Below are 16,592 nucleotides of genomic sequence, written 5' to 3'. Positions count from 1 at the left end.
CCTGGCCTTGCTCAGTGGGTCAAGGATCCGGCATTGCCGCAAGATACATCATAAGTTGTAGGTGCAGTCCAGGTTCGGTGCTGCCATGGCTGTGGCGTAGGCTGGCAGCTGCAGCTCCGATTCGACCCCTGGCCTGGGAACTTGCATAGGCTGCAGGTGCGGCTATAAAGAAACAAGAAAAAAGGAGGGAGTCTGATTAACCGCTGTTAAATAGAACAGTAAATTAATATTTAAAACATTTTCCGAACACTCAGTTAAGCCTATTATGTTAAAATTTTTTTCCCATTCTTTTTCATTCATGACACAGCATTGTAAGAAGCTTTAGAAAGACCACAAGGGTGCACTCGTGAGCCTCCGCAGACAGATAGGGTGTAGACAGTAAGGATAAGGCATGGATTTCTCAAACTTTACTGAAAGAAGCAAGTTACTCTCCGCCTTGCAAGCAGTCACTCTCTGGTCTACCTGCAAGGCTGCGGCAGACACAGACGGCCTTGGTGATGGGTGGAAATCAGAAATTCCTGATTTCTCGCCTCGGCATCCTCTCAGGCAAGTGATCTGGGACTCTAATTGCCTGCAGGTCTAGCTTCTGTCCTCACACTACAACAAAGTGACTCAAAGTTTCATCATTTCTTCTTGCACAATCGAATGGCCATTTCTCCATCCAAGGTCTGGTAACTTCATTAGCAGGGCAGGTAACCTCCTCCCTTGAAACGGGTCCCTCCCTTGGCTCCTGGGACAGCACCTCCCTCTCCCATTTCCTCTCCTGATTGCACCCTCTGACATTCCTCTGAGATGTAATCATTGGTCTCATGCTCACCTTTCAAATAAAAGTGGTAATAAACATGTTTTCAATGTCCCAAATTTTCCAGTTTCTCTTCACTACTTTCTGACATCCTGTCATGTTTAAAGGCCTAAATGAGGGGCCACCATCCCCCAAAAGCCACCTCACTGTTGAGCCCCCGTTCATCCTCTATATTCTCCTGAAGCATCTGCACCTCTTGTTGTTTTATGAATTACTCTTATTTCTTCAACCAAGCAAAGCCTCCTCAATGTCAAGACCCATGACTAAAGTCATCCTGTGTCCTCACAGGATATCAGCACGTTATGTCAACCATCAGTAAACCCTTGCTGAGTGAGATTAGGGCAGTGGTGTGGTAGGCTGGAAAAAGGAATAAATAGCAAGAAGAAAACCTTTTTTTAACATTTTATTGACGTCTGGTTGATGTATAGTGTTGTATTCATGTCTGCGGCACGGCAGAGTGATTCAGCTGTGCATATATAGACATTTCTCTCTCAGCTTCTTTTCCCACACAGCTTATCCCAGAATACTGAGTAGAGTTCCCTGTGCTGTACAGCAGGTCTGTGTTGAAGAAGAAAACGTTTGAAATGTCTTTGCCCTTCTCCTGATGCACGGGGTCCTAAATCAGAGCAAGTCATCCTGCACCAGTGCTACGCAAAATTAAATCATTCTTCCTGCCACAGTGCAGTGGTGTAGGAGGAGTGCGGGGCTTGGGCGCAGATGGCTTGGGTTTGTGCTCTGGCCTTGCCCGTGGTTGATCTCGAGTCTGAGCCAGTCACTTGAACCCAGTGCCTTCATTTCCTCCTTTTCAGAATTGAGATAATAACTAAGACTTTCGGGAGACAACTGCTATACTCCACATGATGGGAACGGCAGGTACCATGGTAGACCAGGAGAGAAGCTATCTGAAGGTAGGCAGGCCGGGAAGTTTCCTCGGGGCACGGTGGGTTGAAGATCTGGCCTTACCACAGCCGTGGCACAAGTTCGATCCCTGGCCTGGAATTTTCCACCTGCTGTGGGCACAGCCAAACAAAAAAAAAAAAAAAAAAAAGGAGGAGGAGGAGGTCGGCAGACCTGATGGCACCCCTCCTGTGTGTGCCCCCACTGATGGAACTGACCATTTCCTGCAGGGGAGCAGGGGGATAGAGTCTTGGGGCGTGAGTAGACTTTCTGGTGGAAAGGTTAGAGGATTAAATGAGCAGTCTGTGGAAAAGGCAAGGAAATAAAACCAGTGATTGGCCATGGAGGGAAGAGCTCTGAGAGCAGAGAAGGTCTTGGCCTGGTGTCAAGGGAAAGTAGGCAGAACGATTCGTAGAGTCCAGTTTCAGAGGAGGGGAGAACAGGCTGCTTACACCGATGACAACTGGTAGCCTCCCAGTCTAAAGAAACATCGTTTGAAAGGAAGCTAAAGTGACATGGTTTGTATGTGTTCCCCAGACCAGACCTGCTTCTGATGCACGAAGGAAACACCAGGCCCACTAGGGCCGCAGACACAAAAGTTCTCTTCCCACCCTGTCACAGCTGCTGCTGCAGCCCCCCCTCCGCCCCCATCCTTAGGCTAGTAGGAGGCCCACAGCCCCCCTCCCCGCAGCAGGCTGGGGGGAGAGGGGCTCCCCGCTACCCAAGGGGTGTGCACAGAGCTGGACTGAGATCTGGTTCTGACTGGGGAGTCCTCGCAGCAGGTACCAAGTGCTGTTCTGGGAGCCACCCTGAAGCCCTGCTCTGGGGAGGTCTGGCAGCACCCTGTTCTAGTTTCTCTTTTCCTTGTATCAGAGGAAGAGGTCTTTTAAATCCCTGGCTGAGTGTCCCAGAGGCTTCTCGCTGCTTCTGGTTGTGTGTGGCCAGCAGGTAGAACCAACATTCTACTCTGCTCCCTTCTCTTCAGGGTCAGCGGATAAAAAATGTGGCCAGGAGTTCCTGTCGTGGTGCAGTGGTTAACGAATCCGACTAGGAACCATGAGATTGCGGGTTCGGTCCCTGCCCTTGCTCAGTGGGTTAACGATCCGGCGTTGCCGTGAGCTGTGGTGTAGGTTGCAGACGCGGCTCGGATCCCGTGTTGCTGTGGCTCTGGCGTAGGCCGGCGGCTACAGCTCCGATTCAACCCCTAGCCTGGGAACCTCCATATGCCGTGGGAGCGGCCCAAGAAATAGCAACAACAACAACAGTAACAACAACAACAAAAAGACAAAAAAAATGTGGCCAGAAAACTACCCTTTCTGAGCCCACTTGCCACCTGAAACCCCACACTGCAGTTCAACCTCTCCTATCCATCCATTCATTCATTCAGCAACATCTATTGAGCAGCTGTTGTGTCCAGGGCCCTGAGCCAGTACTAATTAAAGAAAGAAATGGGCCACGTAGCTCCAGCAGAGCTGCCTGAGGTCCACAACCAGAAGCCACTCCTTTCTCTGCTTACTCCCTACTCAGGAGCCTAGTGGGAGCTCTGTGGGGAGTTTTCAGGGGGCTGGGAAGAAAGTGAGTCACTAAGTCCATCGTTCTCTGCCTGTTGTAAAGGTTTCTCAGCCCCCCAAAGCAGCATGATAATGAAACTGCGTCCCACAGCCACAACCCTCATTAACCCCACAGCAATCCCATGCTCAGGAGAGTTATTCTGATTCATCAGACATGAAAACCAGGGCTCAGATACTTCAAACTACTTGCCCCAGGTCTCACAGGCAGTGAGTGGCAGAACCTGCAGCCAAGCCACCTGTTCTGCCATTAAACCTCCCTGCAGCACAGGGCACAGCTGCCAGGAGGCGGCTGCTGCTGGTAGCCTTGTTCTGATAGGTGGCTGCCATAGCCACCTATCCAAAGTTTGTTGACTTAAAAAGTAGATGTTCAACGAAACTGACTAGTAGCCATGGGCACGCGGGTTCAATCCTTGGCCTTGCTCAGTGGGTTGGGGATCCCGTGTTGCCCTGAGCTGTGGTGTAGGTCGCAGACGTGGCTCGGATCTGGCGTTGCTGTGGCCATGGTGTAGGCCGGCGTCTACAGCTCCAATTCGACCCCTAGCCTGGGAATCTCCATGTGCCGCAGGTGTGGCCCTAAAAAGACAACCAAAAAAAAAAAAAGTGGATGTTTGAGGAGCTTAAAGATCTCCAGCAGAGAACTTTTGGAAAGAAAGGGTTACCTTTCTCCCTGCCCACCGAGATGGAAGGGTCCTGCTAAAAATGGATTTGTTTGAGCAATCGAGACATGCCATTTACCCCTCTCCTGGGTCTCCATTAACCCTTTGAGTAATGGCAAGATAGAGCATCCTGGCCAGGGCTCCCCAAAGGACTCCTTCCCCCCACAGCAGCGACAAGGGGCAGGGAGGCATTAGCCAGACCTGCCTGGGAAAGTCTTTGTAAGAGTTCGGATCGTTGTTCAGCAGGACAGGCTTAGGAATCCAGTGGCTGGGACTCCGGCAGCGTTCAGGATCTTTAGGAAGAGCTACAGGACCTAAAGTTGTTGTGAGAACAGAATCCTAGAGCAGCTCCAGTCCCTACCTAGGTGCCTGGCCTGGAGCTGCTGGAGTGGGCATGTGCTGGTTCCCCGCCAGCCCCAGAACTACCCCACCTGCCCCATCTCGCCTTTTGGCCGATTCAGCTTTGGGAGGCTGAGCCTCCCTGTGAGTCAGGTCCTTGGTCAGCCCTGAGAAGAAGGTGATTGGCTGGGTCTGCCAGGGCTTTGTGACCCGCCGGCAGGGCTCCTCCAGCCCCTCAGAACCCTTCAACCCTGCCTGCCCATATCGCTCCATGCAACCCCAGAATAACCTGCATGTGTGACCCAGGAGGCAAAGGCTGACAATTTTGCAGATTATCCAAAAAAGTGACTTCAGCCCCCCTGGGCCCAGGCAGGAAGGGGTAGCCCAGTGACAATGGGCATAGCCCCACGACAGGAGCAGGAAACGCTTTGGCAGGCTCCTCAGAGTTCTCTCTCCTCTGACCCCACAGCATCTGTTCCTGTTTTCCTGGCCGGTAGGATGGCATCTGCAAAGCAGAATCTATGGGAAATCTGGAGTTGGGGAGGGATCGTGGCTAGAAGCCCAGACGGCTGTCCCCAGGCAGAAGGGACAGAGAAAAGCACAGTTCTGTAGTCTGTCTCCCTCCTAGACTGGCGCCCCACAGTCTCAGAGGCCTGAGGCTGGACGTGTGTTGGGTGCTTGCTTCTCAAACAGATGCCCTTGAATCTCACTGTCTCCGCCAGTAACGCTGATAACACCAACTATTTCCTATGTGCTGGGCTCCACTCAGCGCTCTGTATACGTGACTCAGTCCTTGTCACAGCTCCGGAAGTGAGGACTGTTACTGTCCCCATCTTATACACAAGGAAACAGAGGCCCAAAGTCAAACAGCTAGGAAACGTGAGAGCCAGGATTTGAACCCACGTTATCCGACTGGAGATCTGGTATTCTTTTTTTTGTCTTTTTGCCTTTTCTAGGGCCACTCCCACAGCATATGGAGGTTCCCAGGCTAGGGGTCGAATTGGAGCTGTAGCCGCCGGCCTACACCAGAGCCACAACAATGCGGGATCCAAGCTGCGTCTTCAACCTACACCACAGCTCATGGCAACGCCGGATCCTTAACCCACTGAGCAAGGTCAGGGATCGAACCCGCAACCTCATGGTTCCTAGTCAGATTCGTTAACCACTGAGCCACGATGGGAACTCCCAGATCCGGTATTCTTAAAGCAGCACCTGTTTGGAGCCTACTGGAGGGGCACACCCAACACCCACTGCAGGACCGAAAGACCTGGTATGTCCCTCAGAGCCGTTGGGGGTGGGGGATAGAGACCTGGGAACAGCAGGAAGGTCTAGGGACCAAAGAATTAGAAAAGAATTATCTCCAAGACATATTTGTGGAAGATAGAATTGAACTATCTAGAATTGAAGACTTAAAAAGCCAAAATTAGATGTAGGCAAGCGGTAAGCTTATTAAATATGAGAATGTGAGCTTTCAGATTTAGGCATATAGAAGCCTAGCGCTCCATGCATTCCAGGATCTGGGGAGCTGGATAGTCCAGAAACTCTCTCCGGCCTTAGGATGTTGATATGACCACGTTCGAGGCCTCAGGCTTCAGAACGCCCAGCAGCTCTGCCTCTCCTACCTTTTCCGTTACCAGCGACTGCGCCGTGAACTGAATGGTCCAAGCCTAGGAAATGATTTAGCCAAATCACCAGATTAAACCTCCTCAACTTTCCTTTGCCTTGACCCCAGCCCCGGTAGCAGGAGTTAAGACCTCCCATAGCAGGCTTTTCTCAAGGCCCCATTCTCCACCTGATCCTCGAATGGGGTTTACAGCTGACCTGGAGGGTGCCAGGCCACAACCCAGCCAGGTGCTGTTTCTCCTAACAGTCACCGTGTGCTGAAAGACCATGGTAGAAACATTGGGACAGGGTTGGAGGAACCTGCTATTGCAGCTCTTAGACCAGAACCTGCCTGCGCCCCTGGGTCATTACCTACCATTCTCTTCAGGGACATGAAGCAGCCCTTGGTTACAGGTGTGTTAACTTTCAGAATTTTTTCAGACAGGAGTTCCCTTGTGGTGCATCAGGTTAAGGATCCAGCGTTGTCACTACAGCAGCTTGGGTCACCACTGTGGCTTGGGTTCAATCCCTGGCCCACGTGCAGCAGTTGCAGCCAAAAAGAGAGAGAGAGAGTTTGCTTAGACACTGTCTCTGCTACAAGTGGAGGCAACTGGTCAACTTAAGGACAGATGCTTGGGAAAATGCTTTCTCTACCTCCAGCCCCAAAAGCTGGTCTCATTTGAGTCTAGGCTTGAGTCAACTGCCAGTATTGGAAGCTGGACCCCTAGATGAGTTTACCTTCTGGCTGTGGGGAATCGGGAGGTCGTTTGGTTGAGTTGAGAGCACACCCAGCGCCCCAGGCCACTCCGGCTGCCCCAGGTCTTAGAGGACAACTCCCGGATCAGGAATAAACACGCCCCTTGGCCCCTGCCCTGACTCCACCAGGTTCTGACCACATCAGGCTTCCTCTTGAGGAAGGCTCTCCCTTTTCTAAATTGAGCTAGGGAGAGGGGGATTGGGAGTGGGAGAAACTTTTAAGGAGTCTCTGCCCAGGATCTGGGTGCCACCTGCTGGCCATGACTTCATTGTGTTTCTGAGTCCAAATCCAGGAGAGGAAACCAAAAGAACACTCTGCGCTCCCATCAAGATGAGGAGTGAGGGCGCGAGGAAGCTGATTTCTTCATGTCCCCAGCAAATGTGACTCAGAACCCTCGCAGAGACTCCTGAGCATCTGGGATGAATTCTCCGGAGCCAAAACGGACCCCAGCAAGGCCAGAGCGCAGCATCACCTAAACGAACCAGAGCCAGGCCCGAGAGGAAACTGGGCTCAGTTCCACGTATCAGCTGCCCATCCTCCCACCCACTCCATCCACCTCCATGCACTTCCCCAAAAGCCCCAGAAGAGCCAAGAAGAATGATTGGTTGTTGGGCCCTGAAAGGAGCCCTTTTTTCCAACTAGCTTCTTCCAGGCCCTGCTGCCACTTTGGGGACCCAAGATTCAGACCGATCGAAGGTGTGGAGATGCCTGTACATCCTCAGGCACAGATAGAGCTGGGAATCTCTGGCCACACTGAGAAGACTTGGGCATTTTTTAAAGTACCTGTGTAGCTCTTGATGCCTCTTGAAGCCCTGATAGCAAGGTTTTTAGGTGTGTTCTGGAAGTGAGGCTGGAGATTTTTCCTATTTACCAAGGAGGAAGATGGCTGACACGTCCCCCCAGAGAGGTCGCAAAACTTCCTTATGTCCCAGCCAGTGCCGTTGCGCTTGGGCCAGGCCATCCCAGCCAGTCGCATGCATCAGATGAGGACAGTGGTCCGAATGCCTGGTTGTGCACCAGGATCACCAGGAGTGTTTTTTTAATCATACAGATATTTAAAAAGTGTGTTGAACTATATAGGTATATAATATGTATATATATTATACAGTCAGCCCTCCAAATTTGTGAGTTCCACATCCATGTATTCAACCAATCACAGATGGGAAATATTTGGAAAAAATGCCAGAAACTTCCAAAAAGTAAAACTTGAATTTGCCATGAACCAGCAAGTACTTACATTGTATCAGGTATTATAAACAATCTAGAGATGAAGTATATGGGATCGGAGTTCCCATTGTAGCTCAGTGGTAGCAAACCCGACTAGTATCCATGAGGATGCGGGTTCGATCTCTGGCCCTCACGCAGTGGATTGAGGATCCAGTATTGCCATGAGCTGTGGTGTAGGTCAGAGACGGGGCTCGGATCCCGTGTTGCTGTGGCTGTGGCGTAGGCCAGCAGCTACAGCTCCAAGTAGACCCTTAGCCTGGGAACTTCCATATGCTGTGGATGTGGCCCTAAAAAAGCAAAAAGAAAAAAAAATCTAAAAACAAAGTATATGGGATGGTGTGCATAAGTTATTTGCAAATACTCTACCATCTTACATAAAGGACTTGAGCATCTGTAGATTTTGGTACCTGCTGGGGTTCTGGAAATAATCCCCTGTGGACACTGAGAGCCAATTGTATTATATATAAATATATTGGTATGTATCTCATAAGTAGTGTATCATATATAGTTATACATGCTATCTATGAATATGCACCTACTGTATATAAATGTATAGTAATGCATATTTATGTAGTATATATAATTGTATGTATATTACAAAATATACATAATGTAGTCATATATAACATACAGAGATAGTTTTACGCGCACACACACACACACACACACACACGTGCACTTGGGCTTCCCTCCAGACTATTGGAAAGTCTCTGCAGGAGAATCTGACGTCCCTCCCCGGTAGAGAACCTCTGGACTGCAAGGAGCAGGCCCGAACCCTTGGCCTGTCCAATGCTATGGAGCCACAGGAAGGCTGCCCTCAGGGAGTTTCAGGGGTCGAGGGTTGAAGACCCTTGAAGCGCAAATGATTTCCGTCAAAAACTGGAGGATTCGTTTAGACGAGGACAGTGGCTCTGCTTTTCTTCAATAATCAGCACTTGAAACTCTCACACAATAAATAGGAAAAAAAAAATCCCTAAAGTGGCTCAGGAACTCCCCGGACCAACCTAAGACCACCCTACACCTCCCAGAACCAGCCCTGACCAGCCCAGACCCCGTACCCCAGAAGCCTAGGGACAGAACAGCACCCAAGGCCTCATTAAGAAATGAGTCCCCAGGCCTGTGGGAGGCCAGTAGCCATTGAAACCCTTTCTCCAGCTATGCGTGCTCTCTCTTGCCTGACTTCCTGCAGCACTTCCTGTTTCTACAACTCTTTAGGGCATTTGGTTATACTCTTCTCCTGGGTGTTGGTCTCGCCAGTAAAACTAGAAACTCCTTGAGGACGGGGGCAAATCTTTTCTATTTCCGGGAGTCCCTACTCAATAGTCATCCCAATACCATGACCTTTCCTTGGCCCTAGCCCTCTGCCTCTCTAACCAAGTTTGCTGTCCACCTGCTCCCGCCCCGCCTGCTGAGGTTACCATAGGTGAGACCCCTGGAAACTGGGAAGCACTCTCCTGACCCCAGTCTCTGCAGTTGTTATTCACTGAGAACTGGTCTAGAACCCAAAAGTGAAGGAAAGAGCCTGCCCATTGAGGAGCTTATAATCAGATGGAAGGGACAGCCACACAAGTGGTTTCGAGAGAATGTGATGGATGCCATGATTGAGTGTGCCCGGGGTGACATGGAAACACAGAGGTGGGCATGTCTCCCTGCACAGGGGCTCCGAGGACCTTTCCTGGAGGACTTGGAGCCCAGCTGAGTCCTGAAGGTTGAGTGGCAGAGGTGAGGGTGCAGGGCAGAGGGGATAGAAGATGATTCCGAAGGAGGAGAGAAAGTCAGGCAATGTCACTCATTCGTTCAACACATTTACTGAATACCTTGTCTGTGACAGGCCTGGAAACACCACTCCTGGCTTCAAGGTGCTTACTGACGAGGAGGGCAGGCATTTCAGCCAGTCCAGTGGTTAGTGCCAGGATCAGATTACCAGGCAGTGGCTCCCACCCATTGTGTAAGAAGACGCTCAAGAGCAGTCGAAGTTACTCTCGGAAATCTTTGGGATTGTCAGCTTCTGAGTCCTTAGAAGCCCCCAAGACATTAATTTTTGCTTCTCTTGGCTTTTTGGCCCTACCTGGACTCCCTTCCCTGGGCAATGAAGGACAAGGTCTATTTTTTTTTTTTGTCTTTTGTCTTTTTAGGGCCATTCCAGTGGCATATGGAGGTTTCCAGACTAGAGGTTGAATTGGGGCTGTAGCCGCTGGCCTACACCACAGCCACAGCAGCACCAGATCCAAGCTGCATCTGTGACCTACACCACAGCTCATGGCAATGCCAGATCCTTAACCCACTAATCAAGGCCAGGAATCAAACCTGCGTCCTCATGGATCCTAGTCAGATTCCTTTCTGCTGAGCCATGACGGGAACTCCTGGACAAGGTCTATTTTTAACAGGGGGAAGGACTAGGAATAAACAAGAGGGCTTTGTAATTTTTCTTCAAAAAAGTATTGAAGTTAAATGCGCTCGTGGAGTTCCCATTGTGGCTCAGTGGAAATGAATCCAACTAGTAACCATGAGGTTGTGGCCTCGCTCAGTGGGTTAAGGATCTAGCATTGCTGTGAGCTGTGGTGTAGGTCGCAGACACAGCTCAGATCCTGCATTGCTGTGGCTGTGGTGTAGGCCAGCAGTTTAGCTCCTATTTGACCCCTAGCCTGGGAACCTCCATATGCCACAGGTGCGACCCTTAAAAAAAAAAAAAAAAAAAAAAGCAAAAAAGAAAAGTTAAATGCGCTTCTTGTGATTCCATTGTATATACTTGGGGTGGGACCATGAGGAATGCCGACCGAGCCTCCTCTCGAAAGCGGCTTCTCTAGTTTGCCTGTGCCTGCAGATCCTCTTGGTCAAGTGCAGACTCTGACTCCGTAGGGCTGGGGTGGGGCTCAAGAATTGGAATTTCTAACAAGCTGATGCCCACAGCGCACCAGTGATGCTCCAGGGACCACAGCTTGAGAACCTCTGGAGCAGAGAATGAGCGGACTTCGGGGGTGGGGGCTGCCTTCCAGGCAGAGGGTGAGGAGTTTGTGGCACCCAACTGCTGAATCAAAGTGGGAGATAGGGCTGGGGAGGGAGTTTGATAAGTGGTGGGGTGGGGGGATCACACTATAAGGGCAGATGCCCACAGGAGACTGGCTGTATTCTTCCTTCAGGAAGACACTTTGCATATTAAACCTAGAGAAGTATTCTTCACTCCAGAAAAATGTACTCTCACGGTTTTTGAAGTATGCAGTTCTTTTGGTCTGTTTTTCCTTTTTTTTTTTTTTTTGGTCTTTTTGTCTTTTCTAGGGCCGCACCCACGGCATATGGAGGTTCCCAGGCTTAGGGGTCCAATCGGAGCCATAGCCGCCGGCCTACGCCAGAGCCACAGCAACTCAGGATCCGAGCTGCGTCTGTGACCTACACCACAGCTCACTGCAATGCCGGATCCTTAACCCACTGAGCAAGGCCAGGGATTGAACCCTCAACCTCATAGTTCCTAGTTGAATTCATCAACCATTGAGCCACGATAGGAACTCCTGTTTTTCCATTTCTGATAAAGACCTAGTTACAAGAACTATTTCCCTCTTAACAGTACAAGTCATCGACAGTGACTGACACCTGACCTCTGCATGGGGATGCGGGGGGAGCATAAGGAAGCACTTGCACCCACTGGCTGGAGGGGGGGGCGCCCCTGCTCAGCTCCAACTGTAGGTTGCTGTGCAGGAACGGAGGCCTTGGGTTGCCAGAAATCCCAGGTTGCTTGTGCCAAACACTCCAACTTTAAAGTAGTGGGCAGTGTGGCGTTCCTTGGTGGCTCAGCAGGTTAATGATCTGGCATTGTCACTGCCGTGGCTTGAATCACTGCTGTGGCACAGGTTGGATCCCAGGCCCAGGGAACTTCCACATGCAGTAGGTGTGGCCAAAAATAAATAAATAAACAAACAAACAAATAAATAAATAAAATATCGGGCACCAATTCAAAAATGTCTCCAACACTGGGAGTGCTGACCAGTTCAAGTCTGCAAGGCAGATCCGGCCAATGGGTGTCTTGCTTTTGACTGCTCATTGAACAGGCTTCAAGCTGGGGAGTGGCAAGGCCAGACTGCTGTCACAGAGTTCCTGACCGCAGCGGCGTCCGGGATGGTCTGGGGGAGGGGGAGACTGGGGGCCCGGAAGCCCCTTTGGGAGGCTTCTGCCAGCCTCAGCCTGAGTGAATGGACGCAGAACCCCCGAGACAGCAGAAGCGGCCAGGAGCAGAGCACACTGGGGAGGCAGAGATGCTGGACTTGCTGAGTGATCTGCTCTGAGGGTGAGGGAGGGCAGGCTGTCTGGGACCACCCCACAGGTTGCCAACGTGGGTGACTCGGTGCCTGGTGGTGACATTCCCTGGGATAACACATACAGAAATAACAAATATGTGTATTAAGGGGTGTTTCTGGACAAGCAGGATTTAGGTGCCTGTGGTCAGCCAGCAGTCTGCATGGATGTGGGGTCTGAAGTCAGACCAAATCTGTCTGCTTAAACTATCTGCTTAAAATCCTCTAATGACTTCCCCTGTTTAAACAGAGAGGCCAGACTCCTCCTCATGGTAAACAAAGCCCTTGGCAACCAGTCCCTTCCAGCCTCATTGTGCCACACTCCAGCCCCAAACCCGCTCCCTGGGCCTACTGAGTCCCGGAATAAGCCCTGCCTTTGTTCCTGCTAGTCCTGGGGCCTGCACTGCCCTTCTGCCCCGTCCTCTGTATGTTGGGCAAGTCCTACCCCTTTCAGGCTGCTCTGAAGCCTGCGCTGACCCTGACAAGCAGAAACCAGCTCTCTCTTCTTTGTGCCATCCCTGAAGTGTGTGCTGCTGCCCCTGCCCCGTCACTCCCTGCACTGGGGGTCTTGCATGTCTGTGCTCCTATGAGGTGGAGAGCACATCTGACTTCCCTGTTCTTAGCCCGGGGCTGGCAGGTGACACAGCAGATGTTTAGAGGGCGAATGAGCGCCCCTGCTCCAGGAGGTAAGCTGCTGGTCTAGAGGAAGGCGCTTCTCGTTTCCCTGGGGACCCTCCAGCTCCGTCCCTCCTCGGGGGGGGGGGGGCGCGGAGGTCCAGCGCGAGGCCCCCAGTGGCTGACCTTGCCTTTCTCCCTCCTTGGCAGCTGGGGTATGGCCGTCAATGTGTACTCCACATCCGTGACCAGCGAGAATCTGAGTCGCCATGACATGCTTGCGTGGGTCAACGACTCCCTGCACCTCAACTATACCAAGATAGAACAGCTCTGCTCAGGTGGGAGGCTGGGGATGGGGGAAAGTGGGCTCTGTGGGGCAGGGGGCGGGGGAGGCAAGGCGGGAGGCAGAACAGCCCCAGCCGCCGACGACCGTGTAGCTTGTCATTAGGATGGACAGCTGCAGAGCCCGCACCTGGCGGGCGTGTTTGGAGGAGAAGGAAGGAAACGGGTCTCTGTGGGATGGAAAGAGTAAAGAGCAAAAAGCAGGAGAGGCGCAGAGACGGCTGCTCGAGGGGTGGGCAGTGCAGCCAGGCAGTGAAGCCAGAGGTTGCTGAGCAAGGAGGCCCAGTCCGGCCACTCAGTGGTGGGGACAGGAGGGGGTCCAAATCGCAGCTCTTCCTGCGGGGTGACCCTGTGCAAGGCACCCCCACGCTCTAGGTCTCAGTGTTCCCATCCATAACTGGAGGCGACATCGGCTCTCTAACCAGAGCCGCTGTTGGGATTCAATTCTGTCCGTGCAGTGTTTGATGCGGTGCCGGGGCATAACTGCATCGATACGCAGTCACTGCTCTCATTCTTGGGAACTCTGGCCGTGTCGATCCCGCCAGCAGGACTGGCCCAGCCCTGGGAACAAGGAGAGAGGAGACGGGGAGGTGCCAGGCAGTAGCCCCTGTGGGCCCAGGGCAGTGAAAGGCAGCCGCCCGTGCTTCTCTACAGGGGCCGCCTACTGCCAGTTCATGGACATGCTCTTCCCTGGCTGTGTGCACTTGAGGAAGGTGAAGTTCCAGGCCAAGCTAGAGCATGAATACATCCACAACTTCAAGGTGCTGCAAGCAGCTTTCAAGAAGATGGGTGTTGACAAAGTAGGTGCCTGTGCTCTGAGGGGCCCCCGAGGAGCGGTGTGACCCCAGGGAAGAAGATGGCCCGCCAGCCGGGGCAGGAGGGGCTGCTGGGCTCCTTCCAGCTCTCAAGCTGCTCTTCACCCCCGACCCTCCTGGGGGACGTTCCCGCAGCTCAAGGCTCAGTGGGACACCCCACAGCACGTGACATCCCACCCTGACAACATGCCTGTCCCTTCCTCCTCCCTGGAACCGACACCCCAACCCTCGAGCCTTGGTGTTCTGCTCCCGTTAAGTTCCTTCTCTGTAGGGCCCAAGAAAAGTCTCTTGGCTCACTCTGCTGCCTGGATGGCCCAGGACCCTGGTCCAGCAGCCCCACCCTTCACGCAGGCAGCGGCAGCAGCGGGCATCTCCCCACACACACACGCCCTCCCGCGCTGGAGGAGTGGGCTGTCTCTGGACCCATCTGCTCTGGTGCCCGGGGAGGGGGGCAGGTGGAGAAGCGGGGGGGGGGGGGGGGCTGCAGCCCACCGGGGGGGCTTTCCGGAGAGCCGCGGATCGCTCAGCAAGGAAGGCAGCCGTGCAGCAGCAGGAAGTTAAAGTGCTCTGCTTATGTGGTCTATTTCAGATCATTCCTGTAGAGAAATTAGTGAAAGGAAAATTCCAAGATAATTTTGAGTTTATTCAGTGGTTTAAGAAATTCTTTGACGCAAACTATGATGGAAAGGATTACAACCCTCTGCTGGCGCGGCAGGGCCAGGACGTAGCACCACCTCCTAACCCAGGTGATCAGATCTTCAACAAATCCAAGAAACTCATTGGCACAGCAGGTAACGAGCCCGAGCTGGGGGAGGGGGTGTGGGGGGCCGGGCCGGCAGGGCTCCACAGCCAGGAGCGCCCCCCCTGGGCCGCCGGCCCGGCCCTGCCAGCCTAGAGGAGCCTGTTATCACGGAGTTCAGATGACGCCGCCTGCTGCCCGCTTAGACCAGGGGGAGTCCCAGGAGGGCAGAGAGGGCTCACAGACTGCCTGCCGCCCGAGGAGAGCCGCCGGCACCAGCCCTGGCCCGGGGTCCTTCCTTCTGTAGCCCAGGCTAACTCGTTTGCCTCGAGATGATGGGCCAGCACGTGGCCCGGTTCCTCCATCGAGGCCTGTCCAGGCCGAGGGCCTGGTGCCAGCCCTATAGACGCTTCCCGCCCCCTGCCCACGGGACGCCCGGGGACAGGAGTTTGCCAAGCTTGACCACAATCTCCTCCCCCGCCTCCGCCCCCCGTTCCAAAATCCCACAGCCCCAAGTCCTCAAGAGCTGAGTCTCTGGAAATGAAGCTTTGTCTGGGTTCAGGAGAAGGGGAAAGAGCCTTTGGGGGAGGAGAGGGTGGGTGAGCGAAGAGAGAGGAGCAGCCCCGCTGCGTCTGAACCCGTCATAGCAGAGAGGCTCCTCTGTGCGCTGCTGCCCGCCTGGGCCTGCCCGCACTCACCTGCTTGCTTTGCATTAGAAGCTCTGTCTGGGGAGCCACGTAGCTGGAAAAGAAATGGCCGCAGCATGCGGAGTGTGCCGGGGTAGGGAGCTGGGGTCCCCAAGTCAGGCCCATCCTGAGGTGGGGGCCCGAGGCGGGGGCAGGGGTTAGGCTGCCGTTGTCCCCTCCAGCCTTGAGACGGAGGTCGCCCACTGGGAAGGTGGCCGTGGGCTGGGTTTCTGCTAGGAAAGACCCTGCAAGAGCCAGACCTGAGACGCTGTGCCTGCTGCTTTTCCTCAAGCTGCAGCTGTCCGTACAAGGGGGCCCTCCACCCTGGAGCCCCACTCCCCAAACTCTCGCAGGCCCAGTTCCCTTCACCTCCCCCTCAGGCCAGCTCTCTTCCCTCCCCGCACCTTCCACCTTCTTTAGCTCTTGCAGCCCCTGCTCCCCCAGGCTTGCCGGGAAGCTGCCCCGCTGCTGTGATGTGTCATGTGGCCGTGGCTTGAGGCCTAGATGTAGATGCCGGTCCTGAGCGGGAGACGAGGGGAGGGCGGGATGCTGCCTTGTGCATGGGCCTGCCCCGCCGTCACACCAGGCTGTCTTGTGCCACCTGAGCTGTGGGCTCCCCCGGCCCCACCTGACTTCTCCCCTCTGGGCAGTTCCACAGAGGACGTCCCCCACGGGCCCCAAAAACATGCAGACCTCCGGCCGGCTGAGCAACGTGGCTCCACCCTGCATCCTCCGGAAGAATCCTCCATCGGCCCGAAACGGCGGCCATGAGACCGATGCCCAGATTCTTGAGCTCAACCAGCAGGTGAGTGGCGTGGGCAAGGGCAGCCGCCGAGATAGCCCTGCTGCAAAAGCCAGGCCTCCGGGACGCCAGGGAGTCGGAGGCACGGCCTCTGGCTTCAGCTGCACCTTCTCCCCCCCAACCCCCACCCCCACCCCCTGAGCAGCTACTGGATTTGAAGCTGACAGTGGATGGGCTGGAGAAGGAGCGTGACTTCTACTTCAGCAAACTCCGAGACATCGAGCTCATCTGCCAGGAACACGAAAGTGAGAACAGCCCTGTCATCGCGGGCATCATTGGCATCCTCTATGCCACCGAGGTGAGTCCTGCCGGCGCCTGCTGGGCCTCCCCCGTTCCCGCCCGGCCCTAAGACCAGAGGGGCCTTGGAGATCCTGGGCCACTGAGGGCAGCGAGCTGAAGTCCCCGGGGCCAAGGCCGCCCAGAGCACGAGCAGGGGAGGTAGGATGACGAGAACCC

At 53.8% G+C, this 16,592-nt stretch overlaps 1 protein-coding gene across 4 annotated transcripts in view; it reads left to right on the top strand.

The window, feature by feature from the left end:
• Nucleotides 1–16,592, top strand: part of MAPRE3 (microtubule associated protein RP/EB family member 3) — a 52,570-nt gene that overhangs the window by 34,949 nt on the left and 1,029 nt on the right. Inside the window, exons 1-6 of one of the 4 annotated variants that reach the window (XM_047782453.1) lie at nt 1,696–1,710; nt 12,963–13,090; nt 13,749–13,894; nt 14,499–14,700; nt 15,985–16,139; nt 16,282–16,434. In XM_047782453.1, coding sequence (XP_047638409.1) covers nt 12,970–13,090; nt 13,749–13,894; nt 14,499–14,700; nt 15,985–16,139; nt 16,282–16,434 — 777 coding nt within the window. In that variant the 5' untranslated portion in view covers nt 1,696–1,710; nt 12,963–12,969. Of the gene's footprint in view, nt 1–1,695; nt 1,711–12,804; nt 12,824–12,962; nt 13,091–13,748; nt 13,895–14,498; nt 14,701–15,984; nt 16,140–16,281; nt 16,435–16,592 lie in introns of those variants that run through there. The other 3 variants (XM_047782452.1, XM_047782454.1, XM_047782451.1) reach the window with 3 other exon arrangements.

This window comes from Phacochoerus africanus, chromosome 5, assembly GCF_016906955.1.
Source record: "Phacochoerus africanus isolate WHEZ1 chromosome 5, ROS_Pafr_v1, whole genome shotgun sequence".
Lineage (NCBI taxonomy): Eukaryota > Metazoa > Chordata > Mammalia > Artiodactyla > Suidae > Phacochoerus > Phacochoerus africanus.
Note: the sequence above shows the minus strand (reverse complement) of the source record. Positions and strands in the feature narration are given on the sequence as shown.